Source organism: Leptonychotes weddellii, chromosome 14 (genome assembly GCF_054177405.1).
Source record: "Leptonychotes weddellii isolate Sample4059 chromosome 14, ASM5417740v2, whole genome shotgun sequence".
Taxonomy (NCBI): domain Eukaryota; kingdom Metazoa; phylum Chordata; class Mammalia; order Carnivora; family Phocidae; genus Leptonychotes; species Leptonychotes weddellii.
Window position 1 is genome coordinate 23,931,489 of NC_138382.1, and position 26,447 is coordinate 23,957,935.

General features: G+C 46.4%; 1 protein-coding gene across 1 annotated transcript in view; it reads left to right on the plus strand.

Annotated features, from left to right (window-relative positions):
* DAPK1 (death associated protein kinase 1) overlaps window positions 1–26,447 on the plus strand; it is a 164,907-nt gene that overhangs the window by 123,518 nt on the left and 14,942 nt on the right. The window contains exons 4-20 of the mRNA XM_081804069.1: window positions 722–860; window positions 2,660–2,789; window positions 2,960–3,008; window positions 3,097–3,123; window positions 3,616–3,768; window positions 4,134–4,179; window positions 5,336–5,425; window positions 6,804–6,896; window positions 9,319–9,438; window positions 9,885–9,983; window positions 10,780–10,878; window positions 12,402–12,500; window positions 13,440–13,637; window positions 14,919–15,116; window positions 20,308–20,406; window positions 25,519–25,574; window positions 26,390–26,402. Coding sequence (XP_081660195.1) covers window positions 722–860; window positions 2,660–2,789; window positions 2,960–3,008; window positions 3,097–3,123; window positions 3,616–3,768; window positions 4,134–4,179; window positions 5,336–5,425; window positions 6,804–6,896; window positions 9,319–9,438; window positions 9,885–9,983; window positions 10,780–10,878; window positions 12,402–12,500; window positions 13,440–13,637; window positions 14,919–15,116; window positions 20,308–20,406; window positions 25,519–25,574; window positions 26,390–26,402 — 1,708 coding nt within the window. The remainder of the gene's footprint in view (window positions 1–721; window positions 861–2,659; window positions 2,790–2,959; window positions 3,009–3,096; window positions 3,124–3,615; window positions 3,769–4,133; window positions 4,180–5,335; window positions 5,426–6,803; window positions 6,897–9,318; window positions 9,439–9,884; window positions 9,984–10,779; window positions 10,879–12,401; window positions 12,501–13,439; window positions 13,638–14,918; window positions 15,117–20,307; window positions 20,407–25,518; window positions 25,575–26,389; window positions 26,403–26,447) is intronic.

Consider the following 26,447-nt stretch of genomic DNA (forward strand, 5'->3'; position numbering starts at 1 on the left):
GGCTAACAAAGTTTTGAGCTCTTGCTGTGTGGCTGGCACTGTGTGAGTCCTGGGGGTTAGCCGTGGGCTGACCTCTGTCCATCAGGGGTTTACAGTCTGGCCAGGGAGACTGATTCATAAATCCCTAAACAACCCTCGTGCATTTCAAATTTGCATATGTTTATTCTTACTAGGAAAGGTATTTGTTAAATTCATTACTAAATGTGATTTTTTATAAATATATAGGATTTATATATAAACAGATACAAAATAACAATAAGAAAACTCTTGTAGGCCATATGTTGTGATTTGGGGCTTAAAAGAATTGATTAGCACACAGATTATGAACTTTCCAGGCACTCTCTGACTGCACGAGGAAGATATGTTCTATAAATTCTACACAGAGTTGGCTTATCATTTTGTTTTGTTTTTAAATCAGTGAGTTAAGACTTCACCTGTATGTATGTGTAAGTAAGATGTTTTAAAGATACATTCCTCCCCCCATCACACCTCTGCTCCCTGCCCTCACCTGTGAACATAGCACACGAGGAGGTTGGTACCCAGGTGCTTTCCAGCACAAATGTACCTGAAGGCAGAATTCCCATCTAGTGGTGAGAAACATGGAGAATTCTGGTTCCTCGCTTAGTTCCAGCTTGTTCTTATGCCATTCTCTTGCCTGAAGTTTGAGCCACCACAAGGGAAACCAAACTGTCCCCAGTAACGTCTGCTTCCTGGTTTTCAGAGTTGCAGGTGGCGAGCTGTTCGACTTCTTGGCTGAAAAGGAATCTCTGACTGAAGAGGAAGCAACCGAGTTTCTCAAACAAATTCTTAATGGTGTTTACTACCTGCACTCCCTTCAGATTGCCCATTTTGATCTTAAGGTATGTTTTGCTGAGTGTAAGCCGGAGAGAAGGTTATGCAAATCACAGCATTGGTTGGTTGGTTGTTAAGAAAAATTGAGGCATCTGAAAGACATACATTTTTTTTTAATCCTGTATGGGTGTAACAGATGGAATTAGGAAGATAAATCAGCAGGTATATAGTGCATAGCTACTCAAGGATTCCTGACCTTTTGTGGGATAGAGCCTGAAGATGAATGGTTACATTCAAGAATCCTTGGAGAAGAAGCAAAGGGTTTTACCAGCTGGCTCTCTAAGCAAGGGGGCTGCTGTTGGTTATGGGGTGTTTCAGCCTAGAGTGGCCACTGGCTGCCCAGTTTCCAGGCCCTGTAGCTGTAGGGCATGTAAGGAGGAAGATGTCTTGATCTGTCTTCTCCCTCTTGATGCAAAGGCCTGACTCTGTCACCGGCAATCGATCAAGACAAACTCTGAGATTGGCTAATTGGGATCTTTGCCTGCCTGGAGGCAAAGCACTATGGGAGATAAAAAGGCATGTCATACTTGTAACTGTCAGAGAAGTTATGGCCTCTTTAGGAAGGGAAGGCAGATACAAATACACAGGCAACACGCAATGATGATACAAGATTCAAGATAGAATCCAAGGCATTGAGAAGTGATCACAATGCAGCGTGTGATCGACTGTCAAGTGAATGATTCAGATCATTGGTGCTAGGATGAGATTTCAGAGGAGGGAGGTCTTTCTCCATATTTATTGTAGCAGAGCTGTCGAGACTCCATCCGGATCCCCCCAACACTCACTAACACACACACTTGTGGCTCTCTGCCTGACGTCTGGTTTCTGGCCCTGGGAGCTGCAGATGCCAGAGGAAATGCCCACAGAAGCACTCTTAGCAATGGAGGTTGGGGAGATGGTGGATAAATATCCCGACTCCCTCCTGCTTCAGTTGGAAAACTCAGTGCTACTCCTCCTGACGTTCCCCAAAGTGATTGCCCTCCAGTCACCCCCACCTTGGCAAGATACCTTGTGTGGGTTTCCTTCCTTCTGCTTCCTGTCTCCCCATCCTCTGGTGAGAAAATGAGGCCCCTCACACATAAGCCACTTGCACCTGAATCCCTGTCACGGGTCTGCTCCTGGGAGAACCTAAACCACGACATTTCTTTGTCCTGGTGTTTTCTTGCAGCTACCCTTTCATCCCTAATTTTGGTGGGTTTTTTTCCAGGGGAGAACAATTCTGCCACTTTGTCTTCAGCATAATACATTATAGCACTTTTTTTTATTGTGGTAAAGTAAACATAGCATAAAAATAACCATTTTAATACAGTTCAGTGGCGTTGAGTATATCCACACTGGTATACAACCATCACCACAGTCCATCTCTAGAAGGAATTGATCTTCCCAAACTGAAACTCTGTATCCATTAAACCCTAGCTCTTCATCCCTCCTCCTGCAGGGGCTAGCAACCACATTTCTACTTTCTGTCTCTATGGATTTGCCTATTCTAGGTTCTTCTGATAAGTGAAATCATAGAGTATTTGTCCTTTTTTGTCTGACTTACTTCAGTTAGCAGAATGTTTCCAAGGTACATCCATGTTGTAGCATTGTCAGAATTTACTTCCTTTCTGAGGCTGAATAATACTCTAATAGAGGTGTGTGTGTGTGTGTGTGTGTGTGTGTGTGTGTGTGTGTATACATACATATATACCACATTTTGTTTATCCACTGATCAGTTGATGGACATTAGGTTGTTTCCACCTTTTGGTTATATGAATACACTGTTTTGAACACTGGTGTACTATTTTTCTCCTTTTTTTTTTCTAAGCCCGAAAACATAATGCTTTTGGATAGAAATGTCCCTAAACCTCGGATCAAGATCATTGATTTTGGGTTGGCCCATAAAATTGACTTTGGAAATGAATTCAAAAACATATTTGGGACACCAGAGTTTGTTGGTAAGTTTCTTTTACTCCTGTGCTCATTTATTTCTCATAAATATAATGGCAAAATGTCCCCTGCTGTAACATCATCTATTTTCCTGGTACATATTTCTAGTTTATACCTGATGATAGAATCTGTTGACTCACTTTCTTTCAAAACTAAACATGTGTTTATTTCCTCTTAGCTCCTGAGATAGTCAACTATGAACCTCTTGGTCTTGAGGCAGATATGTGGTAAGGAGCATGCCCTTGACGCTGTCATCTTTCTGATTTACTTTACTGTTCTTCTGACATTTGCTTCTGGTTTTGTTTTTGTGTCTAGGAGTATTGGGGTAATAACCTATATTCTGTAAGTATCAAAATCCATGTCTCATATTCTTTTCCTCTTTCTTTGAGACCATATGTCTTATTAACCATCTATGTGTCATGTTGATCTCTTCAGTTTATGCATGCTTTTTATGTAAACATATTCATTTTACACCCCCAGAACACGTTTAGTTTATACTAATTAAACATGTTCTTCTAATTCCCAATGAGTCATCAGAAACTGCCGCATAATCGCTGAAAGCAAGCGTGGCTGTCCGTCACTGCTGAGAAAATAGGAAAGGGGTGTTTTTTTAACTACTAGATGCTGTTCCAAATTAACTTTTTAAATGCATCCTAGGCATTAAGCTTTTGTGCATGACAGATAAATGCCCTATAAAATGTAATTGGATTCTGAACTAACTGCCCGAGCACCGGATTATAATCTGATGCCTCACTCCCCTTATCAGCTATTATAGGAATTACATGACAGCCCAGGAGGTAATTATTCACATTCTGCACCCCACTTTATTAACAGCCTAAGTGGGGCCTCCCCATTTCTTGGAGACACTAAGCAAGAAACGTTAGCAAACGTATCGGCCGTCAACTATGAATTTGAGGAAGAATACTTCAGTAATACCAGTGCCCTAGCCAAAGATTTCATAAGAAGACTCCTTGTCAAGGATCCAAAGTGAGTGTCCCTTATTCCTGAAGGGTTCCCGGCTGTGGCTTCAGCTGGACCAGGGGTGATACCTGGACTGTGCATGCAGCCACGTTTACGAGAGCCTGGTTGGTTCTGCGTGGCAAAGGAAAGCATGCCATGTGGAACGCTTTGGAAAACGCAGGCAGGGCCCTTTGGACCTGCTCAGTCAGTCCCTGAAGATACAGTAAAATAGTCCCAGAAAGACCAATGTTCTTTCCGGCTTTCTTCCATGAAGCAGGCCCTGAACTGCATTTTCCAGAGCATCTGCTTAGTAGGCCCAGCCGGCATGGAAACAACCTAGTGTTTGCTTCTATGGTCACAGCATTTTTTTTCTTTCCCCTCCCCCTACAAAGGAAGAGAATGACAATTCAAGATAGTTTGCAGCATCCCTGGATCAAGGTAAGTTGCCTATTGTGATTGGTTTGGTATTATAGGGCATCCTGGAATGCATTTGCCCTAGGGTATTACTAGTTACCATGGGGTCTCACCACAGATCACGTCTGCAATATTGTTTTTTATATTGGTGCCGTATTTTAAGACGGCTGACAGATGAGAGTGTCCTAATGGTCATGGAGGTGGAGAAGAATGAGCTGTCACAACGCGGGATTCTAAACCAGGAGCTGAAGGTCAAGTCTACTCAACAGCCATTTTTGGTTTGACCTGTCGGATGGTGGCCCAGAGAATATTTTAAATTTTTTGGAATTGATTTCCAGCATAAATATCATATCAACCCTGGATTTCCAGTGTCTGTTGTAAAATCTGGAAGTCTACTAATACCGAGCCCTCATTCCGTAAGGCTTCCAAACCCTGCACAGCTGCCTAGGTGACTGAGCCTGTGGCCACCCCCTGGCATATTATATACCTCTGCATTCCCTGAGACACCCATTGGCATTTGGGTTAAAGAACTAAAGTTGCTCCAGCTAGAGCAGAAAGGACTGAGGGTGGGGAATACGGCAGTTACAGAATAAAATCATGAAACTGGTAAGGGGATTGCAGTGTAACAGCTTGCATTGCTGAAGTAGGTTTTGGGCATCCAGAGAGTTCTGCTATGTGAGCTCCTAGCAATTGCCTGGGCTCCCTGAGGAGGCAATGGTGTCTCCTTCTCTTGGCAGTAGAGCTAATGGCCTCCTAAAAAGATGCAGTACAGGGGATTCTAATGCTGTCAGACAGGCCAGATTTGCTAACCTCTGAGTCCCCTACCCACTCTACATTACTTGATGATGTTAAGTTCACATGCCTCATCACGTAACCTCACCATGAATCTTGCCATTCCCAAACTCTCAGTGTGGGAAGTTGACATTCAGCCTGGTCCAAGCTCAACTCTTCAACTTTTCCCAAGATCCAGTCTTTATGGATTTTATCAAACCCTTAGCCACAAGAGTTGACCCCCGGAGACTAGGTTCCTAGCTCTTGTGTATTATCCCAGCTTGTTTTGTTGTTTTGGTAAGGTGAGTGTGTGCACATCCCAAATAATTAGAGGTTTCCAAAAGTTGTCATGGCACGCATTTCCATCATTTGAGTGCTCTAAATTTGCTTTCTTGGACTTTGATTTTAGCCTAAAGATACCCAGCAAGCACTTAGTAGAAAGGCGTCGGCAGTCAACATGGAGAAGTTCAAGAAGTTCGCAGCCCGGAAAAAGTGGAAAGTAAGAGTGTTTGGCAGGGAAGAATTAACTAATTTCTTTCCTCTGCGGCACTGCCTCTGGCCAGTCTCATCTCTTCTGATACCGACCATACAAAAGTGCATCCTTTTTTTGTCTGTTTGTTTAAATTTACTCTATAGTCTTCTGCACTGTGAGGCTATTTTCAAAAGATAAGCAAAAACAATATTTCAGTCCTCTTTAACTCTGATTTTCATATGTAATTTTGAATTTTTAAAAAAAATCAAAACCATTCCCAAGGCAGATTTTTAAATCAGCACAACAGAAATACAGTGCAGTCTTTTCCTAAATGCAACAAGCCGCATTTTAAATAAATCTGTTCTTTGTGGTAAGCAGCATGAAATTGTGTTTGTAGCAGAACTTGTGTAAATGGTTCTCTAAATCCAGCCTTGGTCTGTGAATGGTGGAGATGGGAGTGGGGCAAGGGCCATGCGCATGTGGTCTGTTGTACTTTTTCAGTGTGGATGGCCTCCGTAGGGGCTGTGTAGGGCATGGCTCTAAAAGACATTCCAGTCAACTTTGAACAAATAAAAATTCAAGGTTAACAAGGTGACAGGATGTCTTCCTATGCCCAGGGTCATGCAAAGCCCAGAGGAAGCAGGTACTTGGCATGTCTCTGAGCATTGGGCCGGAAATGTACCTCATTTTCACACCCATCAGGTTCGGGATGACGTGATAGGGATGAGGAGGACCACAGCACTAGGTTACTAAGACTTAACAGTCTGAAGGAAGCCCTGAGAATAGGCTTAAAATGTAGAGAGAACCACCATAAGTTTCTCTCTTTTTTTCCTCTCTTTTTCACACACACACACACACACACACAATTATTTATTGTTGCTTTTGCCCTTGAGAGTAAATGCAGGGGTATTTTTGTCCTATAGGCTAAGGAGTTCCCCACTGTTTGTTTCCGACACCTGTATGAATTTTGATAGTCACATTGCTACCATTACAAGCTTGCCTGGGCACAAGGACACAGGACAAGACCCTTGCATACCATGCTTCTCTGAGTGGGGATGTGCAAGGGGTTTGTTAGGGTAAGATTACACTGCTCAGAAAGTAGAGAGGAACATATTAAGAGAAGGGATGAAGGCTATGCAATTGTGTAGTTAATAATGAAATGTGGAAGGAGAATCTCTGTCCTGTTGTCTTGATTTATAAGACCTTTAGAAATTTCTTTAAGCAAATATGATCCAACCTGCTTATAGGACCTCCCACCCCTAAAGAACATGCCATCAGCAGTGAATGCTATCTCAAAGACTTTGCCATTTGCACTAATTTGAGTATCCTTATATAAGCTCTCTTTCTTCCTCTCCCCCTGCATTTATGTTTTGTTTTTTTTTTTGCCTTTTTTTTTTTTTTAAAGCAATCTGTTCGCTTGATATCACTGTGCCAAAGATTATCCAGGTCGTTCTTGTCCAGAAGTAACATGAGTGTTGCCAGAAGCGATGATACTCTGGTAAGCAAACCTGTTTGCCTTGGTGAGGTTCTTTCTTAGCACTGTGTATTTCAAATGTTCAGGTTGTTTGATTTGTTCAACAACCCAGAAAACGTGAAGTCACGGAAGTGTCAAGCCTGTTCTTCCTCCGCTCAAGGGAGGGAGTTGGGTGGCTGATTTGATGTACTCTGTTGCTTCTCTTGTTCTTTTTCTCTTTGTTTGTATTGGCACCATACCCACTCCCACCCACTACCTCTAACACTCCCACCCCCCACCCCACCCCTCCCACACTCACAGTTTGATGAGTGACTGGCCAGCAGAAGAGGAAGGAGTTTATTCTAATTTTCATGAATAAAATGAGAGTCCTCTGTTGCCACTTACCTTGGAAAATACTGGGTCGTAATAGTACAAAACGGGCAGACACTCCTCCTGCCAACACACACACACCCACCCACCCAAAAATCAGGACAAATACTGTGGGGCTTGCTGGGGGAGTTCGTGGTAGACCAGACGGCTAAACCCACTTCCTCTGTTGACATTATATTGCATGTGTAACACCTTTGAGAACAGCTCCATAATTTTTTTCCCTTAATCCACACTGAAACCTAATCATAGATTAATTCTTCAGATATGATTGGACACATCTGAATTCAGTAAGACTCTCCCCTGACAGACAACAGGGCTTTGGGAGCCCTGGAGGTAGAGGGAACTTCAGAGAAGGCAGAAAGGGTGGTCCTGTAAGAACCAGCCTGCTCCTGTGACAACTACATAGTGAGTGTTTCCCGAGCGGCTCCAGGGACTCCATGGGCAGGATCACACATCAGCAGACACCAGCTCTTCTTTCCCCCCTGACACTAGTTGCTTCACTGAGACTCCAGGTGTAGCCTTGTAGAGTAAAAAGAGATAGGAAATGTTAAGAAGAAAATAGGAGTGGGAGAAAAGCAAGGTCGGAGAAGGAGGAGGTGGAAGAGAAAGTTTGGGTTTGGGAATTGTTTGAGGGTAACAGCGGAACCAGGGACAAGACAAAAACTATTAATCTAAGTAAGATGAGAACAATTAAATGTTATAAATTAAAATCATCTTGAATAATCACTTAGGGGAAAATTTAAGTGTCGCAATGCAAAGTTTAGGGTAAGAGAGGGCTTTGGGGTGTGAGGGGCTCCGGGTGGGATGACCCCTCCCACAACTCAGGTTCCCTCATCATCCTGGTGTCCTGCTAATCATGGGGACCTGTGGTAACAATCTGCTTCTTCCCATTCACCCCATTTCTCTTGACTGTCACTTTCATGCATATGTCTCTAAGTCATCAACTTGAATTGTGATGGAAAAGCAAAACCAGTGACATTCTTAACATGGGCTCTGTACGAATATTTTTAAAACGCTCATGAAGTTTGTGTGGATTCAGATCCATAGAGAAGAGAAAGCAGAGTCCAGAGAAATGCTTTCTCCATTCTGCCCCAAAAGCAGAGACTCAGCCTCTGTAGATATGCTTTTCCAGATTTGAAATATTAGACGCCATACCCCTGTAAGTCCAGAGATTTTGTTTGGGAGTTTTCTGGCTTATTCCTTAGTTTTAATGTGCTGTATTTGGTAAATATCTTATTATTATAAGAAAACTTTGACAAAGTGGCAAAGATTTAACTAAGTTGTTGTTAATATTCTCTAGTTATTTTCTTTTTGTAATGAGAAATGCATCTGTTTTCCTTTTTCTGGCCTTTATTTTCATACTTCTTCCCCTCTAGGGTCTTTATATATATATGTTAGTTGTGACCAGGTTTCAGAGAATGCCATGTGATTCTATACCTAGAGGAGGAAGAAATTCCTGTGATTAGAAAATAACAATTCTATAATTGAACGAATTACAAATTAAGACTATAGAATTCAGGGGCACCTGGCTGGCACAGTCAGTAGAGTGTGTGACTCTTGATCTTGGGGTTGTGAGTTCAAGCCCCACATTGGGGGTAGAGCCTACTTAAAAATAAACTAAAATCTTAAAAAACAAAAAACAAAAAACAAAAAAACGGTGTAGAAATCAGAGGTATCATTTCCTTGGTTCTGTGGTTTTTAAGAGTCTGGGTTATGCCTGCTGTATTCTACAGTGGTGTGGGGACTATATATTTTGAAAGATTGCTAAGATAAACACAGAGGGTAGTTGGTTATCAGTCGTTGTTCTAAATCTGAGTCTTGAAAGCTGTTTGCTGTGTGGGTTATAATGCAAGTGACATGAAGGCCCAGGTAAACAGAAGGTAGTGTTAGTTTCCAACATGGCAGGAGCCAAAAGAAACCCCCTGCTTCCCTTCATGACCAAGTGGATTTGGGGAGGAAGTGGCTTACTTTCCTCTGAATGCTTCTCTTGACAGATGAGCATTGATTTCTCTTATGTTGATAAGAGGATCATGGCCAGCAAGCTAACTCTTTTTCCCTCTTCACGGTCCCTCTCAAGGATGAGGAAGACTCCTTTGTGATGAAAGCCATCATCCACGCTATCAATGACGACAACGTCCCGGGCCTGCAGCATCTCCTGGGCTCATTGTCCAACTACGACGTTAACCAGCCCAACAAGGTCTGATGCTGTTCTAACGGGGAGGGGGCGGGAGCGTCACTGTGACTGTACACCTCCAAGTCCAAGGTGGAGAGGATCCCTCTACTTCTCCATTCCCCCTGGCTGTTACAAACGCCAGCCTGTGGGGAAATCACTTCTGTGTTGAGAGTGAATTGAGTTAGAAATGAGGTCAAGGGCACTGAGGGCCTTTCTTCATGCCCGCCCCCCCCCCCCCACCTCTAATCATGACATTGTAAATGTGCTCCTCCTGCAAAAGCACATGTCACCCTTGACTGCGAATCCAGCAGAGAAGGGCTGTGTATTGTCCCGGCTCTCCCCGTTCCTGTGAGGCAGCAGAGTTGTGTGTCTGATGAGACGCAGGAAGCTCTGTGGTGTGGGGCCGCTGTGATAGTTGCTTTCCCTTTCCCACCAAACTTGAAACAAATTTTCTTTCTTGCCTCTTCCAGCATGGGACGCCTCCGTTACTGATCGCTGCTGGCTGTGGAAATATTCAAATACTACAGTTGCTCATTAAAAGAGGCTCAAGAATCGAAGTCCAGGATAAGGTCAGAATTTTGTTTTATTGCCACTGAATTAGCTTTTAAGTATTTCCAACTGTTTCTTTATGTTAGAGCTAACAGAGAAGAATAACATGGGCCCCTGACTTCATTTCTCCGTTTCCTGTAAAGGAAGATGAACTGCCTAAGAGGCTGGTCCAATCTAACCTGTGTTATAAAGAAAAAGGCAAACACTTCCCTTCCTCTTGGCTCTGTTGCTGGGCATCAACCTTGTGCGCTACCCCAGATTCACTCCTGACTAATCACGTTTACTCAACAGCATTATTAGATGTCACATTTGGCAAAATTTTCATTACCTAATTAATCTCATCAGAAGTACATTTGCCTCCATGTTTATTAGGGCAACAAAGCAAGGACAATACATACACTTTGAGGTATAGGTCACCTTGGAAGGATAGACACAATTGTTTAACAGCAAATAGTCATTACAGTGGGTCTGCCGTCAGCTTCTGCAGATTTTCAACAAAACTATAAGTGGACTGGATCTGATTCTTAAGCAAGTTCTGACCAGAAATTGAAACGAAGGTTTTAAGAAAAGAAAAACATCATTTTGAAATAATTCTAGATTTACCAAGAAAGTTGCAAAGATAGTACAGAGAGCTTCCCAGGTTGTTAACATCTTACGTAACCTTGGTCTTTTTGGCAAAACTGAAAAATAAAACGGGAGTTTATTCCTCTTGGAAGTTGCTCTTTTGAAGTTGCTGTCACCTGGGAAGGAAAATTGAGTCTGAGTGATGCATGCATTTGGATCTGGAAATACAACTCCACGTTGGCTTTTATACAGGGCGGATCCAATGCCATCTACTGGGCCTCTCGGCATGGCCACGTCGATACCTTGAAATTTCTCAATGAGAACAAGTGCCCTTTGGATGTTAAAGACAAGGTAAGGCCACTTCTTTTCTTAGGGACGGTGGGAAGCGATAAGAGGCTGCATATGAGTGTTGACCTGCCATATGCGTCCGGACCCAAAGCACAGCACTATGACCAGCACCTATAAGTGCTCAATAAACAGTGATAATATAACTCTACTAGCAGTGCTATTCAGTTAAGTGCTTTAAACAAAAATACAGCCTAAAATGTAATTCAAGTTCTTGAAAGTATACCTACTTTTTTCCCCTTCTAATCCTACCCCCAAAAGGACCTAGGGTATTGATTTACCAAAAGAGGTCCTCAAATTACTTGAAAAAGTAAGAGAATTCTCAAAATCTTCCTGCAGAGAATTTAATTTAGAAGTTTCTTTCTGCTGCTGGCTTGCTCTAATATTAAAATCTGCAGTTAGCTGAAATCTGCCAGGTAGTTGGCATAATATGCAAGCAGTGAATTTTCTTCCCCCTGACATGGAAACTCAAGGTTCTGCTAGAGGGACGACCAGAAACAGACCTGAGTCCTGATTCTTTTACTGAATTGCCGTGTGTACGTACCTTTCTCCTCCTCCTCTCTGAAGTAGCTGCCAGTGTGGATCTTACACGCACGGGCCCTAGAAGGATTCACGAGACTGCATGTAAAATAAGGCTTTTGGGGGCAAAGATATTATAAAAATTATTGATTTAGCAAGATAACCTTAGTTTCATATATCTGTTACTTCATTCGGTTCACACCACAGTCCTGTGAGTTCATTGGTAGGGCTGGAACACATACCTAGCATTCATACCTCCTCATCCATTATGCATTCTACCGTGCAACCCCGCTCTGCTCCTGATACTTGTAGACTGGTTTGTCATGTTCAGTCAGGACTGCCGCATACAGTTGTATGGAATGTGCACTGCTCTATATCTAAGGGATGATACGTCAAAGACACACACATACACACATATATATTATGGCAGTTTTGGGTCAGGTAGCATCAAATATCTTGTTTTGCTTTAAATCCGTTTATACTCACAAGTTTTGGATAAAGGATATAAGTAAAATATCCTAAGGAAATTGCACATATTACAAATTCACAGAATGCAATTGTGGGCTAATAGTGGTGTTTTTTAGAATCTCTGAGAATGTAAGAAATAACATTCTAAACATAGACGGTGAAATCAGAAACTTGCTCATAAATAAAACTGTTTAAATAACGTAATATTAAAGAGGGAGTTTTGTGTTTTTTAAAAAGAAATCACATGGCTACGAGCATCAATACATAAAGAGGATTGAGAACCACCATCCCAGAAAGGGAGAGCGTTCTCACTTAGGACGTTTTGTGACAAACAGGATGAGCTACGTGTGTGGCTTTAACACTAGCTCTGTGGGACACATCCTACCCCAGGGTCCTGGGCCCAGTCACCAAAGGGGCATCTGGCCTGGGGGTGGTGGGGACCCCAAAGGGGAAGACATGGAGGCAGGCATGCGTGGGATGTGGCCTCCAGTCCTGTGCATTTAGTTTCCGCAGTCTGCTGAATTTGGCTCTTTCTTTTACAGTCTGGAGAGACAGCGCTTCACGTGGCCGCTCGCTACGGCCACGCCGATGTGGTTCAGTTATTGTGCAGCTTTGGCTCTAATCCCAATTTCCAGGACAAGGTGGGTCATGGTAGTCGATGTCCTTTCATTTGCTTGCTTGCTGCATGGATGTGCACATAGCTGATTGATACAGTCGGGTCCTTTGGGTTTTCTGCTTTGATTTTAGAGGGCAGCCTCGAACCAGAAACACTAGCGTTCATTCATTCATTCATTTATTCCTCTGGAGAGCCCTACTGGTGGGTTGCTGTTATCATCATCCTCATTTTACAGAAGAGAAGACTGAGGCACAGAGAGGGTCAGTGACTTGCCCAAGCTCACACAGCTCCTAAATGGTGGAGCCGGGGCTCAAACCCACACAGTCTGGTCCCTGAGTCATGCCGTCAGCACTACAATGTAATAACCTCTCATAGACAGACATACGTGTCTAAGGATGTTGATGGTGAATATACAGGCCTTCCAGTCCTGTAGACCTGGCGGCCAGTCCTTCCGGTGACTTGTTAAAGCCCAGTTATCTCGGCACTTCTTTGCCAGAGCAACAATAAATTATGTGACTCATCTTTATGGTACATCCATGACAGAAATCTTGAGGGGTTAAGATAGTTGCAGGAATGCTTGCTTGGATAAGTGCTGTACTGTGAGGAGTCTCAGATGAAGTGAATGAAGGCACTTTCACAAGAAAGATGCTAGGAACCTACCCACACCGGGGCTCACTCGTTCAGAAGAGCTGAGCCGACGGTTCCAGGGGGCTCCTGAAAGTCAGTCAGTAACCTGCAGGGAAAACCGAATTTGTCCAACACACAAGTGTGGAAGGCAAGAAAACTAATGAAGGAGAGACGTCACACCCACATCCATTATTTCAGATGAACATTTTGCCCCAGTGGCCACGAGCCTTTTTCTCCGTGCTCTGGGACTTGGCTGCCGATGACGGCTAGAACTCAGCGTGTGCACACTTGCGTGTTGTCGTGTCCGTCTCCTCTATGCGTGTGTCTCTTTGGCCAGGAAGAAGAAACCCCCCTGCACTGTGCCGCCTGGCATGGCTACTACTCTGTGGCCAAAGCCCTTTGCGAAGCCGGCTGCAATGTGAACATTAAGAACCGAGAAGGAGAAACGCCCCTCCTGACAGCCTCTGCCCGGGGCTACCACGACATCGTGGAGTGTCTGTCGGAACACGGAGCCGACCTTAATGCCTCCGACAAGGTGCTTTGTGGGTAAACATACCACACTCCCCGGCAAGTGATCTGGGGGGCTGGGGGGACCACAAGCCTCCTCCATTAGTTTACCTAAAATAACAAACTCGAATGTAGCAAACTACAGTGATCTTTGTCTTCCCTGTTTCAGAAGCTCTATGGCCTTTTCTAGATTCTGTTTAATAATTAATATTCATTGGTGGCATAGAACACTTTATGGTCACATGACTCCGGTGTCTATTTTATGTTTAGCCTTTTTCGCTTTGGAGCAGGTACAGTGAGCCTAAGACAGTCTTCAGTTAGGACGAGAATTGGCAACTCACTATTACTTCGTAGATAAACAAAGAAACAGGTGGTTTATTTACTTTCATCACCGGCTCTTTTGTAAAAAGACAAAACCCGCCTTTAAATTGTCTGATAATTGCCGTTCTAGGCCAGGTGTTCTTTTATTAATGATACAAATTCAGCATAATCTATTCTTACTGTGAGTTTGTACTTACGTGAGGCTGTGACGTTACTCTGTATAGTCCGATTGGGGACGCTGTAGTTAAGTTAGCACCTGCCATTTGTGGAATATTTTCTTAGTACGGAGAGGTGGTTCTCAATTGGGAGCAAGCTTGTCCCCAGGAGACATTTCGTAATGGCTGAAGACCTTTTTTGGTTGTCACAGCCCGGAGTCCCCACACAGACATGTCCCCAAAATCTCTCCCCGGCACAGGGAACTCAACATGTCTGTTCGCCAGGGAATCCATAACAAGTGGAGGGAATTCTCAGGCTGGTCTTTTTGGGATGCCTGGGTTCAGCATGTTATATTTGCCCCTGATATATACGACAGCCTTTGAGCACATCACTTTCCATGTTTTTTTCCTCAGTTTCTCCCAGGGTAAGATAAAAGAATAGTCTTTCTGCCTAGGAAGTTAGTAAAGATGCTGAGCAAATGTTTTTAAAAGTGGTTTTCAAGTGCTTGATAAAACAGGCCATTGAAGTACCAACACTTACTTAAGTTCTATAAAGTCAGGGACAAGAAGTGTTGGCTGTCTCTATCTGATTGTACTGGCCGCGCCCGGATTAGTCAGGCTGAGGGTCAGCTTAGTCTGTGGTTATTCAGAGTGGGGTGCACGAAGCCTCTTGGCCACCCACCAGGAGGAAAGTCTGTGTTGTAAGCCTCCTTCGGGCTTTGTACTAGCAATGCTGTTACCAATTCATCTTGGCCCAGTGGCAGCTGGAAAGGCGAGCGGCCAGGCCCGCATGCCCAAGGGAAAGTGCTGATGGCCCCTGGTGCTTCTTGCAGGATGGACACATCGCTCTTCATCTTGCCGTGAGACGGTGTCAGATGGAGGTCATCCAGACTCTCATCAGCCAGGGATGTTCTGTTGACTTCCAAGACAGGCACGGCAACACCCCCCTCCACGTGGCCTGCAAAGATGGCAACGTGCCTATTGTGGTGGCCCTCTGTGAAGCCAGCTGCAACTTGGATGTCTCCAACAAGGTAATGCCGGCGGGGATCTCTGCAGGGACCAGTGTGTGCGTCCATCCACCTGCCTCTGGGTTTGGGCAGCCTGCTCTTTGCGTCTCGTCATTGTTGAAAGTCTGTGTTACTCAGGGGGACCTGTTCCGTCTTATAGGGCTCTCTACTTAATGCCATATTTTACATTTGGCTTTGAATAATGTCCTGAAGTAACAGAAAATTATTACATTAATAAGTACTTCCTACCTAGCCAGGTTGTCACTTACGAATGTCGAGAGAGGGAAAGAGAAAAAGGGAGTGTGTGTGTGTGTGTGTGTGTGTGTGTGTGTGTGTGTGACCTCTTGTAGAGGAATCCCAGAACATCGGTCAAATGAGAGCATCTTTCTGGAGCACTAAGTCTTCAGGAAAACACCTCATTGAGAATCTGAGAACCAGATTTCTGTTCTTAGCTTCACCCACTGAGAGTTTTATCGTCAAGCATTCACAACCCTTTTTTGTGCTAAATAAATTTGGTAAGACCAGGGGAATATTATCATTTGGCAAATAAAGAAATGGAAATAAATAATTACATGCTCCAAAAACCCCAGATGTTGACTTCTAGAAGTTAGCGAACACCTTCCCTTTTTCCTGAGCACCATCTAGATTTTCATTACCAAATAAGATTAGAAGAGTTGGGATATTCCTGTGGTTTCAGCCATGTAACTGTATGAAAGGCAAACACTATTCTTTTGTGATTGTGTTAAAAAGAAAGTCCAAGTAGCATTAAATTTTTGAATGTGGGAAGTGTTTGTTTATAAATGGCAGTCTTAAAGCTAGCAGAATTTTATTATGATTTATTTGAGGTAAGAGAATTAATATCTGAAACAGCAGGAAAATTACACTCCTACAAAAAATTACTCCTCTCACCTATTATGTGATTAATTCTAAGGAAAATTGAAATTGGCAATCTTCGCATTCTGGAAACTTGAAAACGCAACATCATAGGTCTTAGCCATTAGCTGCTGTGCCAGTTGCTTTCTTTGTTTATCCCATTCTAATCTTGCCAAGTGGCTTAAAGGGAGAGCCAAGTGTAATATTAAGCAGCATCAAGAACTTGACTTTCCTTCCAGGAGTCTTTAAACAAATAAAGAGTGGCTTCAAGGACCATTGTGGCACTTACTTGAATACCTTTGGAGTTGACCATAGCATGCACAGCTAGCTACTTTGTGCACAGCATTGGAGATGAGCTGTCCCCTGGGAAGGTGGAAGGACTCAGGGTACTTTGCACTAAGTTAAAGAAAGGAATGGGTGTTCACCCCATGCCTAAGTGCAAACAGTGCACTTGCTAAATATGCTCTCTAAAATACCCAGCAAGAGGGGCGCCTGGGTGGCTCAGTCAGTTAAGCAGCCGACTCTGGATTTCAGCTCAGGTCATGATCTCCGGGTCATGGGATTAAGCCCTGCGGCGGGCTCAGTGCTCAGTGCAGAGTCTGCTTGAGGATTCTCTCTCCCTCCCCCTCTTCCCTGCTCTCGCACACACTCTCTCTCAAATAAATAAATCTTTAAAAAAACAAAATAAAATACCTAGCAAGATAATCCTAGACTTTCGTATTTAAAAACAACTGGCTTATTGAATGGGAAAGCCTTTCCATTTTTGATGCTGCGGATGGGAGTTCAGACTTGCCCCCTTAGATTTGTTTTTACTGTATACAGCAACACGGCCGCTCAGAGAGGGCATTCAGTAGGTGATCTGGTCATGGACTTGAGCTCAGCTGAAGCTCCAAAGTGTCATCCTCCTGGAATCCATAGCCTAGTTCAGGCGGTTATCTGGAACCTGTCCAGAGCAGCAGCTGCTGATGAGCAGCAGCTGCTGATAAGCAGCTCTGCGCACTTGGACCCGCAGACAAGTTCCCCGGGCTGCCGTCGGTGTCTCAGGGGCTCAGTGCACCATGACGCCTTCTTCAGAGGACTGGGAACATCTTTGGTTTTTTTCTCCCTTTTTTTTTAGTTTTTTGTTTTAGGAAAATGATGGAGCTCTAGAGGAGCTTGAATGATGTGTATTAGTAAGAGGAAGGCGTTATTTGCTTGGAAAGCACATCTGGCTTTACTTGGCCTCACCCTCGTAAGCAACTGTCCAAATGGACGTGGCACATGACAGCCCATGTCCCACAGGCAGACAGTCACTCCTTTCTCGTGGTGTGTCTGGCCTTTTCCTTACCTGGATTCAATTCCCCCAGAGATAAAAGTGGCCATTCAGATCCTACCCTTGTCCTCAGTATGTGACAGGAATTTGTCCCTATCTTTGACACTCATCAAAGTGAAATAGATATTTCTCAGTGTTCATTCGTCCCGTGGGAAAATCAGGAGAGTGGCTGTGTAAATGGGCTGTGTTGGGGAGCACAGGGAGGAGAGAGCTGGGTGGCACAGAGCCTATGGACCTTTACCCTTCTTCCTCTGGGATGGCTTTTCTTATCAGCGAAGACAGAACGCATGTTGTGCTCATACACACATACACATGCACACACATGCACACACAAATGCACACACATGTGCACACATGCACACAGACCAGCACAGACACATGCACCCACACAAACACGCAGAAAGACGCACGTAAACAGATATGCACACATGCAAACAGACAGATGCATATACATGCACACACATGCACATGCATACACAGATGGGCACACATGCAAACAGATGCATATACACGTGTATGCACATGCGTACATGCAAACAGATGCATGTACACGCACACATGCACATGCTCGCATACACAGATGGGCACACATGCAAACAGATGCATATACACGCACACATGTACATGCACACACATGCGCATGCATACACAGATGAGCACACATGCAAACGGATGCATATATGTGCACACATGCACATGCTCGCATACACAGATGGGCGCACATGCAAACAGATGCATATACATGCACACATGCACAAGCAGACACACATGCACGTACTTGCATACACACATGGGCACACATGCATACACACATGCACACGTGGATGTGCGCACACACGCATGCATGCACATATCCAAGTGCGTGAGTGAGAATGCTGTGCCAGCCAAGTGTGTATTAACGCCTTTCTCCAGCGGCATGGTGCTCTGCAAGGTCTGAGGGGCTTGTGGATGGCGGAGGGAATGGCTCTTGCCCTCAGGCTGCTTTTCGCTCCAGCCGCGTCTCCTATTGCAGTCTCTGCTGTGAAAGCAGACAGGTGTATGGCAACGCGGACCTTGGCACATTAGAGAAACCGGGAGAGCTTTTCAGAGACATTTAGGGCTTTGCTGGATAAAGAAGAGGGGAGCATGTGTTTCCGACTGAGGGAAGTGTTCGTCTATGTTTGGGGATGACTGTCTGGATGCACCTGCAGCTGACATGGGCTGTAGGTATTTAGGGAGGCAGGCAATGGGGCACAGAGAGAAAATGCAGGTGGAAGGGAATCTTGGGTCCAGATGGCACAAGACCTTGACTCCAACGCTCAGGAGTTTGGGTTGGTTCTATCAAAGGTTGGAGCCTTCAAAAGCATCAACTTCCTAGTCCTTTTTCTTTGTTGTCCTTCTTCCCTTCCATAAAGCGATACCTACCACTGCCAAGCTTCCGTTCCTTCCACATAAATCCAAACACTTCATCGCATCTTTACAGTCTCCTCTTTTCCTTCTCACTTCATTTCTAGGGTATTTGAAATTTTCATATCTGCTTTCTAAAGCTTTCTAGATGACAGTAAACAAAACACAGACGTGTATGCCCATTGCAGCATTATTTATAAGGGCAAGGAATGGAACCACCTTAAGTGTCTGTCCTCAGAGGGCTGGCTGAGTGAATTATGACATATCCACACGCCACGTATTATTCAGGTATCGGAAAGAACGTAATAGATTTAGTGACAGGCATGGCAAAGTGTCCTCCGTGTACTGTTAGGTGAACGTATAAAGTGGAGTATGATCATGCCCTGACTTTTCAAATTGTTTGTTTCCTTTTATGGGTTCAGAGCTAAAAGCTTGGAAGGAAAAGCACCAAAGGGATCAGCAGGACCTGCTCTGAGGAGGGAACTTGGGGGAGGGGACAGAAGGAAAGGAGCACTTCTGTTTTCCACCCCATCTCGCCCTGTCCTTTGCATATTCTAAATCAGCATGTGTTAACTTCAGAACAAAAGCTTACAATTGCAAATAAACAGCCTAAGACTGGTACCTGAACTTCCTCAGCCTCTCTTGTCCTAGGGTCTCAGAACTTTCTTTGTGGTTCCCCCAGGGCAAAAGAAATACCTAACCTCTCTGTTTATTAAGTGGTTTGGTCCAAATGACCTAGTAAGAATTTATGTCCTAATGACTCAGTACCTGTGGGAAAAAATGATCCACACAAATGGAAAGAAAGTGAATATTTTTATTTCCGTCTTCCATAACCGCAGTGGCGTGCCGATGGGGTGTGTGTGCTTTTTGGGCACCTCACAGCCCCTGAGACCTTGAACCCAGGTTGGACACTGCCACCCTTACTTCCCTTCCCATTCTACCCTGATGTCCTCAAGATACTGGTCTCTTGTCACAGGAACCTCCAAACACCCTTTGTGCTGACTTCGAAGGGAAGGCAGTGCAATCTCATGCTGAGAGCCTGAACTGCCTGGAGCTAGTAGTTCACTTAGTGTCTGAACCTGCTGGTTCCATCAAAAATGTAAAATATTCCTCAGTAGCCCATGAATTCACTGCAATGCCCTGAGGTGCCTGGGCACACAGTTTGGGAACCACAGACATAAACAACAGGGAGCCTGGTGGGCATGGCCTTGCAGTGTCACTTCCTTAGAGTGACTTCAGTAGCTGTCGTTCCATCCCTCTGTCCCTTGCAGTGTCTGTATTTGAACTGTGATGCAGATCTTTCTGGAACTTTGGGACCCTTTATAAGAGCCCTGACTCATGCCTCCTTTTTGCCCGCACAGCAGGAGACTTGATTTAGTTATGATAAGCCTCCTACTCTTAAATCCCTTAGAGTTTTATTTCCAAGTTACTCTCTTCACTGGAAAATGCTTGCACCCGTTCTGCCGGGCCTGCGTCCCTCAGGAGCGGGCGAGTTTCTGGAGAAGGGAGCCCACACTTCCTGCGCCTTCAGGGGGATCCCAGATCCCTCACACAGCGCTGGCGCATGGGGTAGACTCTCAATCAGGGCCAGCCTCAGCGTCGATTGTGAGAAGGACTCTCTTTGGGCTTTTTTGTGTCTTCCAGTACGGCCGAACTCCTCTGCACCTTGCGGCCAACAACGGGATTCTGGACGTGGTCCGCTACCTCTGTCTGGCGGGCGCCAACGTGGAGGCCCTGACCTCGGTGAGTTACCTTCCGGCAGGAGAAAGCCAGAGAAAGCGAGAGAAAACGTCTCAGGCCTTGAGGGCATGAGGGGAAAGGTATCCGCTGTGAAGCTTTGCTCCTGCACTGCACTTAGGGGGAACAGTTGCCCACGCAGAGCCAGGGCGAGGGCTCGCTCTGCCGCCTCCCCTGCGCATTTCGTGGCCCGCGCTGCCACGAAGGCCTGCCGTGGCCCACGTTCCACAACAGCGCCTTGGGGTGTGTGGTTAGACATGCGTGTTTTCCTTTCCTCAATGCCCCCCCTCCCCTACAGGGCTCTGGAGGTTCCTGGGGTGAGGGTGGGGTGGGGAACCGCTTAGGAGAGCTGTTGTCTCCTGTTTAAGAAGTCTGGCTTGGCTCTTAGGCCCGCATAATGATTTTACAGGAGATGCTTCAGTTCCCCTGGCCCCCCCACTCCCCATTCCACACCAGGTACCGCCCTGCTCCATTTACATCTCGGGAAATACCAAAGAGGACAAATCCGGGGGCTAATGAGATAAGGTTGTCATTTTACTGCTTACAGGGAAATACTATCATTTGACTTGCTTCTGGCCTAATGGTGGGTTGAGTCTCCCACTCTGTTATGTGGGAGACTCCTGAAACTCACTAGTGCTTTGCTGACATGAAGTGTTTGTCTAAGGAGAGCCATTGGAGTTTTAAAATATGGCAAAAATTTAAAATATTTTGGGAAGATCAGGGCCCTGAGGCTGGAAGGGAGGCCTCATTTCCTGGAGAGGCATGCAGGGGTTGGCAAACTAGGGGCCCCAGGCCAAATCCAGCCCGCTGCCTGTTTCTGTAAACAACGTTTTATTGAGACCCCGCCATGCTCATTATTTATGTATTTATGGCCACTGGCATGCTGTAAGGTGGAGCTGAGCAGTTGCAACAGAGATCCTATGGCCTACAGAGCCCAGAGTATCTACTCTCTGGCCCTTTACAGGAAATGTTTGGTGACCCCTGGTGGAGGACATTGCCTCCCTGAATGCACTGATGTTCCTTTGATGCCTTCTGTCCCCACAAGTACTGGGCCCATTCTCTGTAGTGTTGAGCCCTGAGCTGGGCTTTTCTGCAAGCCCAGGGAATGCCAGTGCTGTAGATGGGATTGTCCCTTCCTTAGGGCACCTCCCCACCCCTCACAGAACCCCACATGGCCATGCATGGGCTTCTAGGCCTGATGTGCCATTATCAAACCCTGCCCAGCCATGTCTTGGCATTCAATTCAGTTACTCCACAGTGCACGATTTATATGCATTTTTATGAGGAAAAGTATATATATATATATATATTTTTTTTTTTTTTTCCATCACAAATGTTGCCTCATAAAAAATAAACTGTCAAGGATGGCTCTGAGGATACCAGATGCTGATTCTGCCAAACCCCACAGTCACGTTGGGGACAGTAAAATGTGTGGCCCTTGGCCTCTGCTGGGTGGTTGGTGCTACCCCACGACCTCTGTTGAGCCCTGGGTCCTCTCCCTTTGCCCTTGCCCACAGCAGCTGTTTCCTTACTTCCCACCAGGGGCCTCCCCCTCCAGCCCGCCCTCAGGTGTATCTCCTCGTTCATCCTCTGCTTACGACTGTGCCTCCCTGGCACCCCTCGTTTCTTCAGTCCCCAAATACTGGGCACATACTGTGCACCAGGCTCGGCTAAGACCCAGGAACACAGAGGGGCCTGGGCAGATGAGCCCCCCTCCCTCAGGAAACTTCCAGTCTAACGGGGCTCTTATGACCCGAGTGGCCCAGCCTCCAGGGCAAGTGCGGTGGAGACAGAGGTCTCGCTCTTAGATAGAGCAAGGGGCAGCCTCCCAGGTGTCCAGCAGGGGGCGGTATGATCACCAGACCCGGTGTCGCGAGCTGACCTCTCCAACAGAGCCATCACACGTGCAGCAGGTGCCATTCTAAATGTTCTAGAAGCCACATCCAAAAAGGAAAAGAAATGAAGAAGTTAATTTCAGGAATATATTTTGTTTAGCACAAAACATGCACAGTGTTATCATTTCGACCTGCAATCAGTATTTTGAAACTATTGAGATATTTCCCATTCTTCGGTTTGTACTGTCTTGGAAATGCGGTGTGTGTTTTACACCCACAGGCATCTTAACCTGGGCCACCTTTCAAGCACCGCGTAGCCACGGGTGGGGAGGGGCCGCCTCCTTACTGGCAGAAACAGTGCCCGCCCCTTTCCTGTGCTGTTCTCCCTGCCGCTGAGAGGACCAGGTCCCGCGTCCTTAACCCCAGCTCGCGACCCTGCGGCGCCCCCTAGCGGTCGCTTGCCGTCCCATTCTGGTCTCAGCTCCAATTACTTGGAAAAGCCTCTGAAAGTCCTGCTCTCTTTTTCCTGAACTGCCGCCCCCTCTCCCTCCACACAGTCCCTTCTGGACGCTGTGCTCTCTGCCAAGTCTCCAGTCACCTCTTGGTAGCTCTTGCCTTCAAAACTTTTTTATAATAAGATAAAACACAGATTTTTTTTTTTTTACAAAGTACATGAACAAAAGTAAAGCTCACTGAATTATTATAAGATCGGCACCTTTATAACCCACTCAAAGGTCAAGAAATAGAATTTTCAAGGTCACCCCAAAAGCCCCCGGGGCCTGACTCAGTCGCTGCGTCTCTTTCCGCACAGTGTAACCCCGCTCTTGACTTTTGGGGTAACCATGCCCCAGCCTGTCTTCATTGTCCCCCGCACCTAAGAGGCAGCAGCTTTTCTGAATCCTGGTGCATTAGCTGTCTCTCCAGGACTTGCACTTCCTGCCCCTCCCTCCCGCCTTGGGTAAGAAAACCCCACTTGGTCCTGCCTCTCCTCCTGCCTCTGCTCATCTCCTCCAGCCCCATGTCCATCCCAGTGTCCTCCTGTCCTCCGCCCCTGCCCTCTGACCACCGTGGCCTGCGGCTGCCCCTGGCCTCAGGCCCACGTCCTCGGCTCCAGCCCCACTTGCCCCGGAGCGCCCCCTCGCATGCCCTCTGGTGGGCACCAGCTTCGGAGGGCCAGACCTCCACGTTCATCCTCACCCTCCTCCCCAACCTTCTCTGTCAGTGTCGGACCTCTGCAGAGTCGCCGGGTCCAGGGACGGAGAAGCTCTGCTTGCCTCTCCCCTGCATCCTCCTGGGGGGCCTCGTCCCAGATTCTTGGTCTCATAGCACTCTGGCCTCTGGCCTCTGGTTAAGGACCTCAGTGTGTGTTTCTCCCAGGACCAGCTCAGCCTCGGATCTGGTCCCTTGATTGTAGCCGTGGCCCTCCTGACCGTTCCATTCCATCACCACATCTGTGGTTCTGGAAAAGCCGATGAACTCCAACCTCCGCTGCCGGGCACCCTCTGTGCCCAGCCTCACCCTTCACCCGGTCCCCCTCAGCTATACCTGGCAGAAGAGAGCTCTTTGAAGGTCCTGGGAAGCCCTTCGCTTGCTCCCAGCTCACCGAATTGGCATATGCTCTTCTTTCCGTCTGGAATCTCCTCTGTTTCTACTCCCTCCCTCCCCTGCACACACACACACCCCTGCCATAAGACGTGATGTGCCCCTTCCTTCCATGTGAGAGACTTTTAATGCCTAATAGCAGACACCCAGGCACATAGTCACAGATGACATTAGTGTCAGGAAGATTCTGGAACACTAGCTCCTTCTCATCTTTCAATATTCGGCTGGAGCCCCAGACAGCCTCGTCTTTCTCAGCCCCCAGTAGCAGTTATGATTTGCTCCCCTTTCTTGCTCTGTTGGAATTGACTGCTGATCCCCCATGAGGCTATGAGCCCTTGGCCATGATCATGTGCAATTTGTAACTGGTTTCCTGGCTTCTAACCTCACCTGCCCAGTCTGCTCCTCAGGCAGCAGCTTGTGTGACTCCATTGAAATATAAGTCAGATCATGTCCCTCCTCCGCTCAGACCCTCCATCAAGTTAGAAGTCTTTAGGAGGGGGGCTCCCTTAAAGATTGGCCCCTCACATTGCCTCCCTGACCCCCATCTCTTACTCCATCTCCTCCCTTTGACCCCCCCACACACCACATGAGCTATATGAGCTTCTTTGAAATTGTTCAAACATGACAGTCATCCTGCTGCCTCAGGACCTTTGCACTTGCCTTTCTTCACAGGCATCCAAATGGCTTGCTTTCTCTTCTCCTTCAGGTTTTGACTCATACATCACCTTCTCAATGAGGCCCTCCCAGACTACTCTTTGTAACCAGGAGGACACTGCGTGTTAGAATTGCTTGTGGGAATTAGCACCTGGCTCAGGGGCACAGGATAGGGCAAGGCCAGAATGCAAAACATCCAGCTCCCACCCTGTTCCCTCCTAGAAACACAGGGAGTTTGGGGAAATTCTTAGCTCTTTTATTAGTAATTAATGCTGCTTCCTTTTTCCATGACCAGTACACTGTTGGTTCTCTTCATTTGGTTTTCCCTAATCTGCTTCAAGTCCCTGTGTGGTGAGGGTCCCAGTTTCCACCTTACAGATGAAGCCCAGGTTCCAGGAGGCCCTGTGACTGACCACTCAGCTCGTAAGGGGCAGATTCAGGACGTAAACCTCGTCCTCTTATTCCAAAGGTCAAACTTTCCATGACACTGACAGGCATTTCTTTTGGGAGCCTGAACAGTGTCTCTTAGGGCCAAGTGTTTTGCAAACTGTAAAGTGCTGCATAACTGTAGGGCATTTGGTTGATGGTGGTTTTCCTGTCATTTGAAAGGCTCTATGATGGACAGTAACCTTTGTCACTGAGGGTCCTCTGTGTAACGTGCCAATCCTGGGTCTCTGAGAGAAATGCTGTGGCCAGAAGACCCCAAAAGACAGACACTTTAGTCAAGGCTCAGATTTCTTCCAACCAGGACAGTGGTCCCCAAACTTGGCTGCACGCCGGAATCACCGGGAGCGCTTACAACCGCAGTGTCCGGGCCGCGCCCAGACTCAGGGAAGCAGAGCGTCTGGAAGGGAGTGGGCGCGTGCAGCTCGTGGGAGATCTTAGAGACCCCGGGGTTCCAGTGTGCGGGGAGGTTTGGGAACTGCTAACCTGAGGCCTTTCTTACCATGTCAGTAAGGATCCAGGCAGTTTGGCACGAATCCCTGGTTGGGGTGTGGTGTCTGACAAGATCCCTGATTCTCCCCAGAGCAAACTAGAAGCCCTCCCCTGCCCCGTGGAGACATCTGGGGACCCCAAGGGAGAGTGAGATGGGCAGCGTGACTGTAAAGCCTCCTCCCCGGAGCACTCACATGAGCTTCCAGCTTCAGCCTAAGGCAGCGATTCTCCACTGGGGTGATTTCGCGCCACCCAGGGAACACTTGGCCATGTCTGAAGACCCTGAGTTTTCACGAGTTGGGGAAGGCGATCCTTGCAGAGACCAGAGAGAGATGCGCTCATCTCCCTGCAGTGCACGGGACAGCCCCGCACAGTAGAGAATTATCTGGTCCAAAATGTCAGCAGTGCCGATGTTGAGAAACACTGGTCTCAGGAAACCCCACGCATGGCTCGGATGATGACTTGGGTGGAGAGGTTGGAAGCTGTGCTGTTAATCAGACTCGGGCATCTCTGAGCTTCCACGGGAATGGAGCTTTAACTGGTACTGATAAACCCTGAGTGAGAGATGGATCCAAAATGCTTCTTAATCTTGTTGAAAAGAGATTGCTTTTATTTGCACGGAAATTGCTTCTCGCCTTTTCTACTTCGAATTTGTAATGACTTTAAAACTGTAGCAGAACAGTCCCTTAGCCTCTGTTTCCTCCTCGGTGGCACATGAACAGCCATAGTCCCCACCTCCCCCGAGGGACTCCGAGGGCTCATGTGCACAAAGCACGGACAACTGGACCAGGCGCATGAGATTAGGAGGCGCTCAATACGTGTTAGCCAGGGTCCTGCTTATTGCTGGCACAGAAATGGAAATGAATTTGCTCGCTGTGAAACTGCAGCCTTATGAAAATTCTCCAGTTAAAAGGTGCTGTGAACTCTGATTTCCTCCTCTTATGTTCACTGAAAATCTTCAGATCAAAATTGTCAGTAAGACTAAGGCTTTTCTTTGAAATGCACAGTAATTACCAGTAA